Genomic DNA, 20,525 nt, shown 5'->3' on the forward strand with positions numbered 1-20,525 from the left:
ATAAGAATACAGAAGAGAAAGAAACTTCATTTCCCAGGTTTTTCTAGTAATTTGCCTCTTTCTTGTCTACAATATCAGGCTGGGTAATAGTTCATCATAATAGTTCATAATATATATTATACATGTGACACTACTTAAATGTGTTGGAACATTGTTCATATGTCACAAATCACACCAAATAGCTCAGGGACAGACATGTTCCTTTTCAGTCACAATATGAGGCTATCTGGCAGAAATTCTTCAGGCCTAAGTTTTGACCTTCTTTCTACTTTGCTCTAAAACTCTTTTGAGATGCTTATCATTTCCCTCATTAACTAGGTTTCCTCTCAGTGTCTGAGCATCTCTGATCCAGAAAAGACAGCTATGTAAATATAAGATACTCTGTATTGACCAGACCCCCCTCCAAAAAAAAGATACTCTGTAATGATTGAGAGGTGATTGGGGCACTCATGGCTCATGCCTGTTATCATAGCTATTAAGGAGGCTAAGATCTGTTCATAGTCTGCTTCAGGAAGATTCTTCATCTCCTGTTAGCCAATAAAAAGCCAGAAATGGAGGTGTGACTCAAGTGGATGAGCACCAACCTTGAGTGAAAAAAGCCAAGTAAGAGCTCAAGGCCCTAAGTTGAAGCTTACGTACTAGCACTCACGCGTGTGTACACACACACACACACACACACACACACACACACATTTAGAGTTGATGACCTAAGTGATCCTGAGTTCTTGCTTCAACTTACTGTCACTCAATCTCTGGTTTCTCCTATACAGGAAGAGGGCTAACGGTATCTATTTGTTGAGTTATTCTACTAATCTATATGAACTGTTAAGGATAGTGCTGGATATACAGAAATCATGTAATAAATATCGGTTATGATCCTTTATGGATGTGACAACCAGAGAGTCACACCTACTCTAGTCAGAAGAGAAGAGGGAAAAAAAAACAAAGTCTGAATATTTAAGGGTGACTGGACATCCTGGTTGCTTGAAACAGGTTTATTTTCTGGAGGGTTTGTCCCAGATTTGGCAAGGTAAGTGGAACAGGTAATTCCTAAGTGAATAGGTAGTTTTAAGCGAGCCCTGGGGTTGGGGAAACCTCTCTGAAATATCTTGCCACAGAGCAGATTAAGTGTGACACACCGATTCTCCGAATGTATTTTAGGAGTTTACAAAGAGACTCAAGTTCTCTAATTTGTTGGTTGGGATTCCATAGCTTCTGGAAGTTGTTGTAAAAACTTCAGCTATTCTGATTGACCTCAGGTCTTGAAGTTAGTGGTTCTCAAATATACCTGAGTGCCTGAGCTTCCTCAGACCTCCACAAAAGCAGTCAATATGACAGTGGTTCTTGCCAGGCACCGGTGACTCCTACTACCGAGGACGCTGAAATCTGAGGATCAAAGTGCAAAGTCATCCCAGGCAGGAAAGTCTGTGTGACTCTTATCTCCAACTAACCAAAGTGGAAGTATGGCTCAAGTGTCAGGGCTTCAGCTCCAGCCCCTGCAGTGGCAAGCATGTGCACGCCCACGCCCACACACCACATGATAGTTGTTCTGACCAGAGAAAGCATTGCTCTAAACAGTCATCCAGCTGACACATTCATCCCATGAACAGAGGGTAACTTAAATGTTTTCTTAGAAGTAAAACAAGGGACATCTTTCTTCATTCAGCAAGGTCTGGAGCAAGCCCTGGATTTAGAGCCCTTGTGACAATATCTCGGGTGGAGTTCCTGTCCTTCTGTTTCCCAGGTTTTTGCCTCATGTTCCTTGGATGGAAATTTCTTAGGGACTGCAGGGTACTGGCATCTTTCCTAGGTCCAGGGAAGGGATAATGACGTGGGCCTAAGAGAAACCACGATATGGGAGGGCTGGGGGATAAGTAGGCAACAATTTGTATTTCCTTGCCCGCCACACATTCTCTTGCAGATCACTAATAACTAACTCACTCTGAAGTTAAGAGAGAAGTCCTATTGGGGATTTTCTGGGGTTTTCTTTCCGTGTGTGTGTGTGTGTGTGTGTGTTTGTGTGTGTGTGCCTATAATCCCAGCACTCATGAAGCTGAGGAAGGAGGATCCAGGCCAGCCTAGACTACAGAGCAAAACCCTATCTCAAGAAGGAGAAGGAAGCTAGGTGCTGATGGTTTATGCCTGTAATCCTAACTACACAGGAGGCTGAGATCTGAGGATGTGAGGATCACAGTTCAAAGCCAGCCCAGGTAGGAAAGTCCTTGAGACTCTAATCTCCAATTAACAACCAATAAGCCAGAAGTGGAGCCGTGGCTCAGATGGTAGGGGGCTAGCCTTGAGCACAAAAGCTTTGCAACAGCATCTATGCCTTGAGTTCAAGCCCTAGGACTTGAAGAGGAGGAGGATGAGGAGGGAAATAGAGAAGGAAGAGGCAAAGAAGGAAAGTCAGAAGGAAGATGAGGGGGAGAGAGATGAGCATCTTGATACTGTTTGATAATGTTTTGCACTCTAAAATGTACAATGCCTACCTACAGCAAAAAGAAAATACTCGGAAAAGCAAGAGCAAAAGTAGAACGAGTGAATGAAATACAGGTGCAACTGTGGGCTCTTCCCATACATCTAAAGGAGCACATCTAGTATTAGAAAGTTGGATCAGGCTTTGGTAGCTCACCCCTGTAATCCTCAGGAGGCTAAGATCTGAAGATTGTGATTTGAAGTCAGGCACGAAAGTCTGTCAGAGACTCTTATCACCAATTAGCCACCAAAAAGCGAAAGTGGAGCTTTGGCTCAAGTGGAAAAGAAAATGTTCAGGGGCACTGCGCAGGCCCTGAGTTCAACCTCCAACAACAGCGTGTGCATCCTTGGCACGCGTGCACACACACATACACAAATCTAGTGTTAAGCATGCCTTCCAAAAGTGTTTTCATAGAGCACAAATAGGCCATGTGAGTTCTGAGAATTCATTCAGTCCTTCAGCATGCTATATGAAAGCATTCTGCTAAAGGAAAATGAGATCTGGAAAGCAAGGGTCAAGTCCCTCCCTCACAGAACTTATGTCTTGGTAGAGAGAAGTGGGGAGAGAGCAATAGGAAACATACAGACAGTGACAGAAACATTCTGGATTCACTAGATTACTTGTATTGGGACAGGTAGAGTTCAGCCTGACTGAGCAACCCAAAAGGTCAAGGGAGTTAGAGAACATTGTATTACAGAACATTTCCTACAGAATGGAAAACATGATTTGCAGTCAAATTGGCTACAATATAAAAGTTGGGTCTGAATGAAAATATTTAGTTTTAGTCATCACAATTTGATAATGCCAGATTTTTTTTCCATATGGGGACAAAAAAAGATTAAAATACTTTCAGATACTTTGGTGCTCAAAGGATGATAGAACAAAGATCCGGGTTCCTCCTCTTCCTCAGAGGAACTGATGTTAATTTTGTTTTCACATTTGCTCCTGAATTTATTTACTTGCCCACCTCCATGAAATGCAGCCCTAAAGAGTAGTAGGAATTCTCTCCTGCCCTATTCCCCTTCAGGGACAGAGGGTGGGGTGGGGAGAAGTCACTGGGGTAGAGAATGACTATTCCACCCCATCTCTCAGATCACTAAGGTCTCCTCACTGGCCATTGGAAAGGTGATAAAGACTTTCTGAACGTAAGCAAAGGAACATTAAATTGGGGTCATCTCTCTCATCAGGCTTTGTGGCTTGAATTGCAGTAGTAGATCTTCTTTGACAGAGTGGAACTTTAAGGCTCTTTTGGACCAGGATGGGATGTGCTCCTCGGGTTCTGTGTTGTTGGGTAAATGCAATCTTTCTAGGTTGTTCAATCTAATGTAGTATTATAGCTCAGATCCTGAATGTCCTTCCAAGTCCCATGTGTTCAAAGCTTGTTTTGCTAGCCTGTGCTGCTACCAGTAGATGGTGGGAATGAAGGAGAGAGGCCATTGTGGAAGTAAGTTAGGTTATTGGCAGCAGGACCTTGGAGATGATACTAGGGCCCAACCCCTTTCGCTCCCTTTTGTTTCCCAGCTATCAGGAGGTGAGCACCAGCCTCTGCCATGGTATTCCGTTACAAGTTCAAACAATGGACTAAAAACTCTGGAACTATGAACCAAAAGAAACCCTTTTCTTTCTTTCTTTCTTTTTTTTTGCTGGTACTAGGGCTTGAACTCAGGGCCTGGGCACTGTCCTTGAGCTTCTCTGTGCTCAAGAAAAGTGCTCTACCACTTGAGCCACAGCACTACTTCCAGATTTTTCTGTTTATGTAGTACTGAGGAATCAAACCCAGGGCTTCATGTGTGCTAGGCAAGCACTCTACCACCAAGCCATGTTTCCAGCCCTAACCCTTTTCTTTATTAACCTGACTCCTTCAGATATCTTGTCAGTGACAGAAAGCTGACCGAACAGAAGTAGCTAGCAGTTTTAACCACCCTCTTTTCTTCTCTCTCAGCATTTAGGGGAAGTTTGGTCTGAAGCTACTTATGTAGAAGCCATCAGGGTGAACTTGACAGAGATGATTGCTGTAAATTGTAAGTTCTATTTATTTTTCTGAACTTCAAAAGGTAGTACAGTACAGGGAAGTTGCAATTTGACATGTCCAATGCTTCTTGAGGAAGTTGTGTTTTCTTTAAAGATTATACACCATAACGAAGAAAGATGTGTGTGTGTGTGTGTGTGTGTGTGTGTGTGTGTGTGTGTGTGTGTGTGTGTTGGGAGGGGGCATAAATGCAATCTGTGATTTGAAATTTCTAGCTAGATTCAATCAGAGACTAAGAGACATTTAGAGAGAAGCACATCTCATGTGTCTCACTGACCCCTGTGGAGTAAGGTTTTTACTTGAGAACACAGAGGTATAGGAAGCACACAGGTGAAGAAAATGAACACTGTCTTAGTGTTCTGCCAGCGAATCTCAGGCAGATGCAAGTTTATGCTGGTGACAGCAAGGTAGAACAAAGACCACTTTCTTTGAGGATATGCTTGACTTTTTACTCGGTCAAAATCAGGATGTCAGGGCTGGGAGCAGGGGGCGGTGCATAGCTCAGAGCTAGAGTATGTCCTTTAGCGTGCGTGGAGCCTTGGATTCAATCCCCAGCACTGAAACTTAATGATAAATACTCACCTAGATTTCAAATCCTTAAACATAATTATCAGCTGTATAATACCTCATATTCCAAATGATTAGTGTTTAGGTCTGAAAAGGCAGGATTAATCGCCTTTATTTATGATATCCTACTCCACAGTCATTAAGCCTCCATGTGAAGCCTCAGGCACAGTGAAGAACCTACACCTTTCTCCAACCTCTAACATAGATGTGGTCATTGCATCTCACCACAGAGGACACATCTAGCTGACCCCCAGTGGTGAGGCCATTACATCATCATCATCATCATCATCATCACATGTGTGTGTGTGCGCCAATGCTAGGGCTTGAACTCAGGGCCTTTCACGCTCACTTTGCTTTTTCATTCTAGGCTGGTATTCTACCACTTAAGCCACATTCTGCCTGAGCCAACTTTGAATCTCAATCCTCTGATCTCAGCCACCTGAGTAATCAGGATTACAGGCATGAGCCACCAACGAACAACTCAGCATTCTTTATTGGTTAAACAGTGTCACTTTTTAAAAATAAAAAATAGCCGGGTGCTGGTGGCTCATGCCTGTAATCCTAGCTACTCAGGAGGCTGAGATCTGAGGATCGAGGTTCAAAGCCAGCCCGGGCAGGAGAGACTGTGAGACTCCTATCTCCAATAAACCACCAGAAAACCGGAAGTGGTGCTGTAGCTCAAGTGGTAGAGCGCTCGCCTTGAGCTGAAGAGCTGAGGGACAGCGCCCAGGCCCAGAGTTCAAACCCCACGACCGACCAAAAAATAAAAAATAACATGTTTAATTTGCTAGGGTATATCTGGAATTATAACTTGTATATCCTATCTATTCTTTAGTTCTTGGACATGTACCTAGCAACCTAAAAAGTGGTATGGCCTAAATCAGGGCATTATTTCCTCTGCATCTTCCTACTTTAGTATCTATCCTCTGGAGTATAAACTAATTGAATGTCTCCTTCTGTTGATGGCTTTCATTCAGGAAGATTTTCACAAATATTACTGTAAGGGCAAACCATTTCTTTTGCCTGTATGTAAAAGGAATCCATAATAATTACTTCGAGATGCAGATTTTAGTGTCTCTGTGTGAAGTCTGGAATGGTTTCCTCCACCTATCTGAGTTAGAACAGTGGTCCAATAGCTGCTGGGTGATAAAGAACCATAGAAGAGACAGGCTCTTAACCCTGACTGGATATAAGAGCTCCCACTAATGCCTTCCTCCCACCTCAGGTCAGGACATTGCTCAGAAAACAGATTTGCCATGAGTTGAAGGGTGAGATGCTGTTCATGTATGGCAGCTCCCACTGCAAAACAAGGCCCATCACAATCAGGTCCAAAGAGTCTGTCACGTGAACCTGCCAACCAGAGCAGCAACCCTGCTTCCCACACAGTGCCGAGCCTGTGCCTTGGTGCCAGGAAGAACCCACACCCACTCATCTTTTACTGCTGTCCACTAGTCCTTTGAGATGTTCTTCCTTGCCTCCCTTACTCATTTAGCACTTTCCTTTTTCTTTATTCGGTCCCTATTCCTTCATCATCAACCATGACCTCTTATGAAATTAAAGGAATCGCAAGCAGGCATGAAGACTCTCCATGTTCCGTCTTCTCCTAAAACGCGTTCCACATTCAGTCCTATAAACCCTTCAACTGCCCTTACTATGACCATCTTTATTACAATTAGATTTATAAGACTTGATCACAATAGGAATAGCCTCCATCCTTTGCCAACCTTGTAGGCCTGGTTTTATTATCTCTCCCTCCCTCCCTCCCTCCCTCTCTCCTTCCCTCCCTCCCTCCCTCTCTCCTCCTTCCCTTCTTTCTTTCTTTCTTTCTTTTCTTTCTTTCTTTCTTTCTTTCCTTTCCTTTCCTTTTCTTTTTTTTGGGTCTGGTCATGGGGCCTGAACTCTGGGCCTGGGCGCTGTCCCTCAGTTCTTCAGCTCAAGGCCAGCGCTCTACTACTTGAGCCACAGTACCACTTCCGGCTTTTTTTCTTTTTGCTTACATGGGCTGGGGAATCGAACCCAGGGCCTCAGGCATGCAAGGCAAGTGCTCTACCACTGAGTCACCTTTCCAGCCTTCTTTTTCTTTTTCTCTGTCTCTGTTTCTTGCTCCTAGTTCCTATTTCTTTTCTTTTTTTTCCTTTTTGTTCATGCTGGCAATTAAACCCAGGGCCTCCCAGATGCTAGGCAAACTATCCTGTGCTACATCTCCAGCTCCAGACCATTTTCTTATCCCATGTTTTTCTCACATTTCAACTTTTCCATAGTTTTTTTCCTGTTTAACATTGTCTTTGTGTTGCTGTAACAGGAAACCACAGACCGAGTGATTTACAAACAACAGAAATGTATTTGCCACAGGTCTGAAGGAGGGAGAAGTCCAAGGTCAAGGTACTAAGGGGTTGAGTGTCTGATGAGAGATGCTCTCTTTTTCAAGATAGCACATTAAAAGCATCATTCAAGGCCCCTAGTTGCTTCTAAGGCCCTATTCCTTACACTATCATATTAGCAATTAAGTTTCAACATGTGAATTTTGGAAGATACATTATATCATAGTACCAACCATCCATAGGATAAACTCTGTTCAGCCTTATCTTTGTCCATTTTTCAACTGATGTAGACACTGCAGTTTCCAAACCCCCACCCTCCACCCCTGCCCAAGTTTCTCTTTAATAGTGTCTCTGTGGGTGCTAAATTACTAAGCAGGGATGCCTCCTCCTCTGAGTACTCTGCCATAGCTCCGCCCCCTTGGCCTGGCAACATCCACATCCTTCCCATCCTGGTCCTGTGCACCCTCCTCTACAAACTCCACCTTGCCACCAATCCCTCTCCCTCCTCAAGGCTTCTTAAGCTCCCATGCCTAACCATGTCTGCACATTCCGCATTCTTCTCCTGTTTATATGTCTGAATTCAACCAGACCATGGACCTAGGCTTACACAAACTGTGACTATGGAACCCCTGGGATACCATTAAGGGAGTAAGTTTTGAAATAGACTAAGCCATTTAAAGACACTGTGTCAACCAGAAAACGAACTGCCACATGCTAATCCTTAAGCATTTTCATCTCATCTTGCACCACTTTTTATTTTCTTCCCAAGGCAGGCCATAGACACTAGAATTTCTTTTCGCAGAGGCAGATTATAGAAACGAGTGGTTTTCCTAACCTTGGAGCTGGCCACAAAGAAATGCTCTGATCTGCCTTGCCTAATAGCAGACGATAAGACCCCATATCAGGAGTCTTGCTGCATAGCCAGGAGGAGGGAATGCTTAAGAATCTGAAATGAGGGCTGGGAAGGTGGCTCAGTGGTAGAGTGCTTGCCTTAAATGCCTGAGGCCCTGGGTTCCATTCCTCAGTACCTCATAAGCAGAAAAAGCTAGAAGTGGCGCTGTGGCTCAAGTGGTAGAGCGCTAGCCTTGAGCTGAAGAGCTGAGAGACAGCGCCCAGGCCCAGAGTTCAGGCCCCAAGACCGACAAAAAAAAAAAAAAAAGAATCTGAAATGACAAGCCTTGTTGGGTTTCCCCACTCAGCCTATTACCATTGGCCACACCCTTTCTCTGCTCATCCAATCACACTGCAAGAGTTTGTGCATGTTATCATCATACCTATGCAATTGAATTTCCATAAAAACCCCCCAAGAAGAGGGTTTGGCAAGATTCCAGATAGCTGAATGCTTGGAGAATTGCTTGGAGAGTCCAGATAGCTGAAAGCCAGAATTAGTTCTCAATGGAGAAAACCATGGGGGATCATCTTTGCAACTTCTAGAATCAGGGAAATTTACTGGCCTTGGAAATGGATTTGTGTCCAGGCCTTGTAACCTCCTCAGCCTCCACACCCCTCCCCTCAAAAGGATACCCCCAAAAGGATGCCCTCTAATTGTTCTCACACCGCAGTGAATTGAACATTCTCAAAACTTAAGCCTAAAGTGCAATGCACACAATTTCTTTTTCACAACTGCCACGTCCCCAGTGGTCCCTAATTTTAGGTTGGGCCAGAAGCAATTCTGCAGTGAGTGAGTGTGTGTGTCTATATGTGTGTGTGTGTGTGTGCGTGAACAGACCAATTAAAGGCTCACTTAGAACACTAGGTGAGAATCAAACAGGAAACAGCTAGGGTGCACCAGCTAGGTGCACATGACTGGCAGAAAGTGAAGGCCAGACCTCAGAAAGTACTACATTGTCTGTCACCCCCTAATCCACAGTCTGTGGGGATCCAGCAGACGAAGTCCAGCCATCCCCAAGATAGCTGAGTACAATAACGACTGTGCACAGCTTCCGTAACCAAACTCCACTACAGGTTTCATCACCAACCTTATATTCTTGCCAAGGTTTCAGAGCAGTCTGGAGAACGGAAGGCCGAGTTTCACTAACCTGGATGCTATTACAGGCAAAATTAAAGTGGAATGGATCTACCTCCTGCACACACACACACACACACACACACACACACACACACACACACACACACACACACTGTGTTTATCAGTTTGTTTCAGATAAAGCCAGGAAAATTCCACCTATAAGTTGTCCACAATTCAAGAAGCTAAAGATAGATTTCAGAGTACAAATCAACCAGTATTTAATCTTTGGCCCATTGAAACCTGAGTCTATTTTTCCCTCCCCAGCTTTAGACTGCATTCCTAGTTAGAAACATTCAATTCCATCTGGCCAGTTCATTCTCACTTAGATAATAGCAGATGTATCTATGTAACATACAAGCCACTGTCAAACAACACTGTGCATCTCCTGAGACAGCTGTTTCACACAAGGGTGTCATTGTCTGAGAAAGCCTTGTATCATTTTACTCCAAGTGTTGTTGGGGGCAGGACGGGAGAGGGGGTGGGGGGGAGGGAGGCATTCTGTCAGCTGGCTGGGATGTAGCCCTACTCACTGTAGAGTTCCATTATTTTGTTATCAAGCCAAAAAGCTGCTATCAACTGGGAGAGCTGAAGGTTTAAAACAAGAACTGCAGTCTTTGTTCTGCTCTGCTTTTATCAAGGGAAATAATAGCTCTACACAGCCCAAGAATTTATGGCTATACTTTTGGAAAGACAGCTTGGAGGTAACTGGTCTGCTATAAGGGCTTGTTTTCTTTCCTTGGCTAAGTAGATTTTCTCATCCGCAGTTCAGGTCAATGAGGAAGCATTTTCCAGCCCAAGGATGCCAAAATCAGGATCCCAGATGAACCTTCAGAGTTAAAGATAACAGCTTCACAAAATAACTGATAACCGACTAATTCTTCTAAATGAGATGGATCTTTTCTCCTTTGACTCTCAAAAAAGAAAGGCTACAACCAAACATACTGAAATTTATACTTCTAGTTGTCATTGAGCAAATAGCTTCCTTGCTTACCAAACTTCTTTTTGCATATTTTGAATTTGGAAAGGTATTTTAAAAAGGTTCTCTCCCTCTCTCTCTCTCTCTCTCTCTCTGGTGGTTTTTCTTTTGTTTGCTTGTTTGTTTGCCAGTGCTAGGGCTTGAACTCAGGGCCTGGGTACTGTTCCTTAGCTTTTTTTGTTCAAGGCTGGTACTCTACTACTTAAGCCATACTTCCACTTCTAGCTCTTTGTTGGTTAGTTGGAGATAAGAATCTTATGGATTAGGCTGGGAAGGTGGCTCAGTGGTAGAGCGCTTGCCTTGCATGCCTGAGGCCCTGGGTTCCATTCCTCAGCACCACATGAGCAAAAAGAAAAAAAAGCCGGAAGTAGTGCTGTGGCTCAAGGGGTAGAGCGCTAGCCTTGAGCTGAAGAGCTTAGGGACAGCGCCCAGGCCCAGAGTTCAGGCCCCACGACCGGACCCAAAACAAAACAAAACAAAACAAAAGAATCTTATGGATTCTCCTGCCCAGACTCTGTGTGTGTGTGTGTCTATTTATGTCTCATTACTGGAGTTTGAGCTTGGCAGCTACTCTGCCACTCAAACCATGTCCTCAGCCCTTTTTTGTTTTGGTAAATTTTCAGGTAGGGGTTCACATTTAATCCTGACTGGCTGTGGATTGCAATTCTCCTACCTATGCCTATGTGTAGCTAGGATGACAGGTGCACTCTACTATGCCTGGCAAATTATCTCACACTCTTATGAGCATGATGATAGTTTCATGGGCTGCAGCCTTTTGTGGAAGAGATTACACACACACACACACACACACACACACACACACACACACACTCACACACACACACTCACACACACACACACTCACACACACACACACACACACACACACACTCAGTGTGTGCTGAGAGTCAAATCTAGGGCCTCCATCATGCTAGATAAGTGCTATATCACTGATCTATACCCTCACCCTAACCTTTTTTTTTTTTTTTGGTCAGTCGTGGGGCTTGAACTCTGGGCCTGGGTGTTGTCCCTGAGCTCTTTAGCTCAAGGTGAGCACTCTATCACTTGAGCCACAGCGCCACTTCCGTGGTTAATTGGAGATAAGAGTCTCATGGGCTTTCCTGCCTGGGCTGGCTTTGAACTGTGATCCTCAGATCTCAGCCTCCTGAGTAGCTAGGATTAAAGGTGTGAGCCACCTTTAACCGGTGCCCAGCTAGCCTAACCATTTTTTTTAAGGGAACAATTGGAAACATTGATTATATTCACCAGTATAATTGTGTAAATAATCCTGGTACCTCACAAAATAAATTAAGAAGTATGATTTGAATTTTCCTTTCTCTCAATCTATCCTAATTGTTCTCTAATGACTATGAAGAACAGATCTGGGAGTATTTTATTAAGAAATCACCTTTTGCCAGGTGTTGGTGGTTTATGCCTATCATCATAGCTATTCAGGAGGCTGAGATCTGAGGACTGAAGTTCAAATCCAGACTGGGCAGGAAAGTCTATGAAACTTTTATTTCCAATAAACGACTTAAAAAATAACTAAAAAACAAACAAACAAACAAAAAACAGAAATGGAACTGTAGCTCAAGTGGTAGAGTGCTAGCCTTGAGCAAATAAAACCTCTGGAACATTGATTGGACCCTGAGTCCAAGCCCCAGGACTGGCACAAAATAAAATAAAATAATTGGCTTTTTTTCTTTTTTCTTTTTATGGGAGAAGGGATTCCAAGAAATCACCTTTATCATGATCCCTGGAGGAGGGTCCTCCCTGGGTGAGATCCAAAGAACACATCACATGGCTTGGCTAAGAGCTAGATATAATAGTGGCTGACCTAGTTATCGATGCTATTGTTTCTGGTGTACATAGATTAAGAACTAACAAACAAATACTGGCTACTTAGAAGCAGGCTCTTCTCCCATCAAATGGGATTGTCCTTTCTCCCTAGCCACTCCTCTTGTTTTTTCAAAAAAAAAATATTAATAATAAAAGAAGTTAAATCAGAGAATTAGGAAAACAAAGGCCCTCTGCAACTCCAGGCCAGCTATCAGAACAAACGGTGGTTGCCAAGAAACCAGGGGCAGATATGTGTGGAGAGCTTACTGGGGGTAGTGCCAAGCAACACAAAGTATCATTATCTTGTCAAATGTTATTCATGTTGTATCTGTTCTATCAGACACTTCTGTGTTCTGAAACCTTGGACAAGATGCTGCCAGAGTGCTGTTTTGAGGGCAAATAAAACAGCACCTGTCAAAGTCTCCAGTCCACTGGCAGGGGCATTGTAAGGACAAGATGAATATGCTTCCATGGGCCTTGGCCCTCTCTTCTAGCTGTGGAGAGTTGCTACTGCTTTAAGGTCAGCTTCTCACTGATTTGGCTTTGCCTCATTTGAAATTGGTGACTTCTTGCCCAAAGGAGTTTGCAGCTGTGCTATTTAAAAATGTTGAAATCCTAGCAGTTTGAAGTTTTTGCATCTCAGAGCATGAGAGGAAAGAGAAAGCTTCAAATGTTTTGAGAGCTGGAAGGAATGAATGCCTGGGACTCATTGAGACCATCCACTTGGTCAAGATAGAGGTTCTTTGTAGTGCTACATGGCAGATGCCCACCTCTTGACCCTGTTCAGTGTCTCACCAGTGAACATCATGTGAAGCTTCTGGCAACAATAACTGCTGTGGTCTGAATCAGTATGTCCCCTAAACTCACCTATTGAAATCCAATCACTGAGGTGAGAGAATAAAGAGATGGAGACCTTTAAGGAGTTATTAGACTGGGTGTGTGTGGGCAGGGAGGGCTCAGGCCTTGAATCCTAGCTACTCAGGAGGCTGAGATCTGAGGATGGAAATTTGAAGCCTGCCCAGGCAGAAATGTCTGTGAGACGCTCATCTCCAATTAACCAGCAAGAAGGTGGAAGGGAGGCGAGGGCTCAAGAGGTAGAGCGCCAGCCTCGAGAAAAACAACAACAAAAGCCTAAGGGACAACTCCCAGGCCCTGAGTTCAAGTCCCAGTACTGGCGTGGATGCATGCATGTGCACATGTGCATGCGCGCATGCACACACACACTTCAGAAAGCTTACTTTCTAGTGGAAAAGAGAGATACTGACTGTTGTAAAAGAGTGTTGGAAGTACCTGACAGACAAATGCATAAGGTGTTTCTAAAGCACTGGGGAGTTGCACCCAGTTCAGCCTGAACAACAAATGCTTGGGTAGCTCCTACATATTCATTGCTTTGGCATGACTGATACTATTCATTTCAAAACAAATATGCGTCTCTTTCCTCCCAAACACAGCTTGAGAGCCTCTTTTTTTTTGGCACGATTTTCACCCTTGGACATATGTGAGTTGTATCAGAATTCACAGTTTCCATAGCTCCTTTAGTCTCAGGAAGAATTTCCCACAGCTTTATGCAACCACTGCCCACCTTACCATCTTGCAGTTGGGTTGAGAGAAGAGCCAGTGTGAGATCAGAATCCAATTAAAGACTCTTGTTAGCAGATTCCCTGGGTCTTACTAATAGCCTAGGAAGCTTCAACAAGTCCTGAATTAATGAACTGAATGAATAGAAATCAAAGACAGCTTAGCCTGTTCAGCAGCAGCTCCACAACCTTTCACTCCTTAAGACAGTGGCATTTTCACTGCATTTTTCCTGGGAGTAGATGCCATTTTTCCATCAAATAAATTTGGGGTACAACCAAGAAGTAGGGAGAATAAGATAATGCAACGGTTGCCAGGCACTGGTGGCTCACCTCTAGACTCCTAACTATGTGAGGAGGCTGAGATCTGAAGATCTCAAGTCAAAGACAGCCCACGCAGGAAAGTCCATGAGACGCTTATCTCCGTTTAACTAGCAAAAAAGCCAGAAAGAGCTGTGGCTCCAATGGTAGAGCTTTCACCATGAGCAAAAAAGCTTAGAGACATCATCTAGGCCCTGAGTTCAAGCCCTAGTACCTGCAACTATTCACTTACCTACTGAAAACTGCCCAGTCCCCACTTAGAGCTTCTGAGCAATGCTTCTTTTACCTGTCACTAGGAAACAAAGGGTAATTGTGCCTGAAGATCACCACTCAGGCTTTGGATCTAGGCTTAGGTGAGTCTGCATGGTACTAAGAGTTAGGGACAAATGTCAAGGATGTATATTTTCCCATGGTCAAGTTGTTTGTACTCATAAAAGAGCAAGGGAAGTTTACAGAAATGGACTTATGAATTGTCTAACTTGCAAGAAATGAGTGAGGCAATAGGGCTCAAGCAGGAGGAAAGAGGAGGAGGAGCGAGGAGAGTGCAGGCTTAGCAAGGACATCACACCCATGACCTGATAACTGCTATCTTCCAGACGCTCTTTTCATACAATGTAATTCTTTTACAGAAAACTGAACTGCTTCTTCACACAGCTGGTTTGGTGCATTTAGTGCATGGCTATATTAAACTTCATTAGTGGCTCATGCCTGTGATCCTAGCTACTCAAGAGGCTAAGTTCTGAGGATCACAATTCAAAGATTGGACAAGCAAGTTTGTGAGACTCATCTCCAGTTAACTAGCAAGAAGCCAGAAGTGGAGCTCTGGTGCAAGCGGTAAAGTGTCAGCCTTAAGGAAAAAAGCTAAAAGACAGTGCCTAGGCCCTGAGTTCAAACACACACACACACACACACATCTCTTTTGGTAGCCGTGTTTATGACAAAAAGTTATTTTTCAAAAAACAACTCAGCTAGATGTCAATGGCTCATACCTATAATCCTAGGTACTCGGAAGGCTTGAGACCTGAAGCTGGCTCAGAAAAGGAGAGTCTGTGAGATCCTTACCTCCACACCTGAAGTGGAAGTGTGGTTCAATTGGGAGAGTGCTAGCCTTTAGTGAAAAAAGCTAAGGCCCTGCGTTCAAGTCCCACTACTGCAACACGTGCACGGGCACACACATGCACATGCACACACCACACACACACACACACACACACACATACACAAAAAGAAAAGCAAAAAGAAAAGAGAATCTCTAAAAAGCTACATCATGAGGATCCTTTTCTAAATAGTTCCTATACAAAATTAAAGTAGGTTTATGCCTACCACTGAATTTGATTCAAAAATATAAATTGGAGGATCCACTGTTAATTTCATAATAGTTTTCACAGGAAAATTAACATATAACATTAAAATATACATAAACTATATTAGAATTATTGAAGATGTGTCAAATCTGCTTCAAAACGGAGATAATCTAGTAAATTTCCTATGTCAATTTTACACTGAAGTATGTTTGGCCTAAAACTGCCTCCATACATATGTTTAAGTTTCACCTACAGGTTTCTCTCTTCTCAGTGAATTATAACCCCAATTGGTGTACAAACAGATTGTAATGTCTGTGTAACAAGTAGCAGAGTCTCAACCAGTCCAAAGCAGTCTACTGTTCAAACCTCATTCAAATAAGACAAATACAAGCTGTAACCAATCAACCTGACTTTCTACCTCACTTCCTTTACCTGTAGGTCACTTCCTTTTCTCTATTCACAATCAGAACATGCTTATGTGATAGAGCAGAGCATTCTGAACAACTTTTGGTCTAGACTGTTACTTAATTCTAGGACTTTAGAGAAGGCCCATGAATAGCTGCAAAAATAGATTGGTTATAATTTTCTTTTAATTACAGGATTGTTAAAAGGCCAACATTATTACACAATTATTACACATAATGGTGTACGAAACAAGTGCCTATTATTTATCTACTCAGCATTTGTTTTAACCCATTAAATTGAGATTGGTTTTAATTATTTTAGTGATCGAAAGTTTGCATCCCTAATACAAAATGCAAACTAAATGAACTTAAAAATGCCACAAATGAGCCAAGCACCATTGTCTCACACCTGTAATCCTAGCTACTCAAGATGCTACGATCTGAAGATCTTGGACTTTTCCTGAGTAGGAAAGTCCATGAGACTCAAGAAGCTGAGATCTGAGAATCTGCTTTAAAACCAACCCCATGTAGGAAAGTCCCTGAGGCTCTTATCTCCAATTAACCACCAAAAATCTGGATATGGAACTGTGGCTCAAATAATGTACTAGCCCTGAACACAAAAACTCAAGGACAGCTGGGCATCGCTGGCTCACACCTGTAATCCTAGCTGCTCAGGAGGCTAATATCTGAGAATCACAGTTCAAAGCAAGACAGAAAAGTCCCTGTGAGATTCTTATGTCCAATTAACCACTCAAAAACCGGAAGTAGGGCTGTAGCTCCAAGTTGTGGAATGCTAGTCTTGAGTAAAAGTGCTCAGGAACAGCAACTAGGCCCTGCGTTCAACCCCCACAATGAAACAAACAAAATAAAAAAATGAAAAATAAAATAAAATTATATGTAGTATATGAATAAGAATAATAAAACGGTAAAGCTTATCATATTCCATGCACATACGTAACTATAGACCTTGAAAATAAGAAGAATTATTTTCAATCCTCTGAGAATCAGTAGTGTTTCAAGATCATCTTGGGGAAGGGGAAACAGCAGAGAATGGGTCCATTTCCACATGGAGCTCCCAGATCTTGAACTAGAACGTGTGATATCTACCCAGTGCCTTTCTAGTGTGCAGCCCAGAAGTTTCTGGTCACTCGACTGGAATGGCCTACCTCTTCCCCAAGCTGTGGTTTGGGGGTGGGAAACTGAAAGAGAAGCTGGCAGGAAAGGCAAACAACAAAGCCAACAAATTCAAAGGAATGGTGACCTAAGCCCTGGGGGATCCAGATGGGCATTACTTACTGTCTTCCGGTAAGTTGTTTTCCCGTTCTTCTCTCTCCATCTGCTGGCACCACCCTTCCATACGGTCTCGCTCTGCCTGGAGAAGCTTCAGAAACCAATGGCCATCCCGGTGGCACACAGACCTTTGCACGGCCTCCAGGGGGTCTTCTGTGATAGAGTCAATCCAAGGGTCGGGAGGAGGCAGGATGGAGGGGTCAAAATCTGTGTCAAAGTCATCATCGGCAGCACAGGCGTGATAATGGTTTCCTGAGCCCTGAATGCTAACCGTGGAAGTGCTGGCATCCCGGGAGAACTGTCTGGCCATTGGACCAGGACATGAATTGTCCTCTATAGATTCCAGAGAATTTTCCAGATTATCGTGGAAGTCCAGGTCAGCCTGTACCGCTGTGGTCACACTGTTAGATCGAGTAAACCTGCGGAAGCTTGGGAGAATAGAAAAAGAGAGATGTAATTCAAGGATATTTTCCTTTGGTGGTCTTACACATGCTAGGCAAGTGCTGATCACATGAGCCAAACCCCTGCCCTTTGGTTTGTATTCTGTTTTTTGAGACTGAGTCTTGCTAATTTTGCTTTGGCTGATTTTGAACTCACACTCATCCTGTCTCTGCCTCCCAAGTTGCAGGAATTTTGGGAGTGTGCTAAAATGCCTCAAAGATATTTCTTGAAGGTGAGTACTGTTGACTCACACCTACAATCCCAGCTTCGTGGGAGGCTGAGATTGGTATGTTTACAGTTTGGTGCCAGCCTAAGGAAAAAAAAGTTTGTGAGACCCTCTTCTAAACTCATAGCTGGGTATGGTCTCATGCATCTGTTAACTAGCTACAACCAGAAGTTTAAAACTAGAGGATCATAGTACAGGCCCAGGCCCAGCAGGAAGCAAGACCTTATCTCAAAAATAACCAGCAGGAAAAAAAAAATCATTGCAGATGTGGCTCTGTGGTAGAGTGTCTGCCTAGCAAGCTGAAGGCTCTGAATTCAAACTCTAGTTTGACCTAATTGTGCAGAACTTGAAGCAAAATTTCCTTCTTCTCTGACTGTATGCTTGAAGGAGATCCTTGATTCAAGCATTTTGATCACTATGCATCTAATAGAATGACTGCACAATTCTTATTTTTTGTTCCATATGGAATATCAAAGCATATTTTGAGCTGTTTCATGTGTGGGATAAAGTACAGAGCTAACCAAAGTCAGTATAATTAATATCCAGTGTCCCACTTCTCCAAATCTGGCATGACTTAAGTCCTGAAATTAAGGCTGATGACGGGTAAGGAAACAATTCAATTATATCTTAGTCTGTGTAATTTGCTTAGAAATTTGGAGAAAACCACAGCCTGGCCTGGACCAAGACTATCATAAATCCTGCATTTTCCTGCCAGGGTAGTTCTTATCAAGTGAGACTTCCTGAAAGCAAACCAAAGTCTCATTAGGCTCCCACTCAAATGAAAACTCTTTTGGAAAGATTGCAAGAATGTGCCTCTTAGTTCTGTAGGTCCCTGTTGCAATCTGGTTCAAAGTCTTTCGGTGCAGGGCAGCTTATGGTTCTAGAGTTCTCTGACACTGCCCCCCCCCCCCCCCCCGTGCCTTTAATTTTCCTTCCAAGGTAACAAAAGACAACATTAACTAACAGGTTCCACCTGGGCATTTTGCATGGGTAAACATGGCACCAGTGTTTCTCAAGCAAAGCTCTGGGCTTTTCTCCATGACTGCTGCAGTGAAGGTAAGGACCTTATGTAATTTTTTTTTTTTTGGGTCGGTCATGGGACCTAAACTTTGGGGCCTAGGCGCTGTCCCTCAGCTCTTCAGCTCAAGGCTAGCACTCTACCACTTGAGTCACAGCGCCACTTCCGGCTTTTTCTGCTTATGTGGTACTGAGGAATCAAACCCAGGGGCCTCATGCATGCAAGGCAAGCGCTCTACCACTGAGCCACCTTCCCAACCCCCTGATGTAATTTTAAACACAAAAAAATTCATTGGCCGGGCACCGGTGGCTCACACCTGTAATCCTAGCTACTCAAGAGGCTAAAATCTGAGGATCACAGTCCAAAGCCAGCCTGGGGAAGAAAGTCTGTGAGACTCTTATCGCTAATAAACCACCAGAAAATGGGAAGTGGCGCTGTGGCTCAAGTGGTAGAGTGCTAGCCTTGAGCTGAAGAGCTGAGGGACAGTGCCCAGACCCAGAGTTCAGGCCCCACAACTGAGAAAAACATAAAAAACAAAAAACAGAACTTCATTGACCTCTAGAACAGGTAGGAAGCAATCGAAGTCCATGGATAATGGTATCATGATTTCATTTCTCCACTGTGGTTTCTGTGGTTGTTGTTGTTGCTACTTACTAGTTTAATATTTTAATATTATTGTGATAAAATATACACTTTACCACTTTTGCTATTCTGAAATATATAGTTCAGTGGCCTAAAATACATTTGCATCTCACGTGCAAGCATCACCACCACATTTTCTTTTTTGTGTGTGACAATACTGGGGCTTGAACTTAGGGTCTAAAGCACTTCCTTAGCTTTTACATTCCAGGCTGACATTCTACCACTTGAGCCACAATCTCCACTTCTGGATTTTTTGGTGGTTAGTTGGAGATAAGAATCTCACAGACTATTCTGTCCAAGCTGGTTTTGAACCATGCTCCTCAGATCTTAGCCTCCTGAGTAGTTAGGATTACATGTGCCTGATTTAGAATTTTTTTTAAGGAGCTATCACATTGCTTTCCATCTCAGCGATATCATTTGCATTCCTACCAACAGCACACAAGGCTTACAATTGCTCCACATCCTCTTCCACACTTGTTATTTTCCAGGGTTTGGAAACTTGCCTTCCTAACAGGTGTGCCATGGGACATTTCCTCTGGTGGCTCATAATCACCCCATTTAAAGAATTCGCTTGCCTGGTGATTTCCCATCCATCTCACATTTGACAATGCCACTCTTAGAGGATTGTGCACCAAACAATGACTGTCCAACACTGAACGATATAATATGTTCTTTCTTAATGCTTCTGGACAGCCCTGTCAAAGTCAATTAAAACTAGTACTCTAGTCCATCAGAATAAATAATGACAAGAACAATACCAGTAAGTAGTTATGAGTAAGATTTTAGAAGACTCGGAATCATCAAAAGGAGACAGAATAATTACTTCAATGAATCCGTTTCCATATATACACACCAGAGAATAAATGTCAAGGAAAACCTAGCCACAGTATTGATCTGCGTTAATCATTAGGATGGTCAAATCATCATAGTAGGTCATAATTCTGGCCATTCATTTTATGACGATAGACCAACCAAAGCCGCCCATTTCAACCTCTGATGTTTTTAAGAAATTACATCTGTCACCATGATCAGACCTGGCAATGTTTTTCTCCAAAAAAGAAGCAATTT

At 43.2% G+C, this 20,525-nt stretch overlaps 1 protein-coding gene across 9 annotated transcripts in view; it reads right to left on the reverse strand.

Moving 5' to 3' along the window:
* Positions 1-20,525, reverse strand: part of Dlgap1 (discs, large (Drosophila) homolog-associated protein 1) — a 338,446-nt gene that overhangs the window by 13,175 nt on the left and 304,746 nt on the right. For all 9 annotated transcript variants that reach the window (XM_013027147.1, XM_013027154.1, XM_013027149.1 and 6 more), the window contains one exon: positions 17,137-17,558. In XM_013027147.1, the coding sequence (XP_012882601.1) occupies positions 17,137-17,558 (422 nt within the window). The remainder of the gene's footprint in view (positions 1-17,136; positions 17,559-20,525) is intronic.

The sequence above is a fragment of the Dipodomys ordii genome, unplaced genomic scaffold (assembly GCF_000151885.1).
Source record: "Dipodomys ordii isolate 6190 unplaced genomic scaffold, Dord_2.0 Scaffold100, whole genome shotgun sequence".
NCBI lineage: Eukaryota > Metazoa > Chordata > Mammalia > Rodentia > Heteromyidae > Dipodomys > Dipodomys ordii.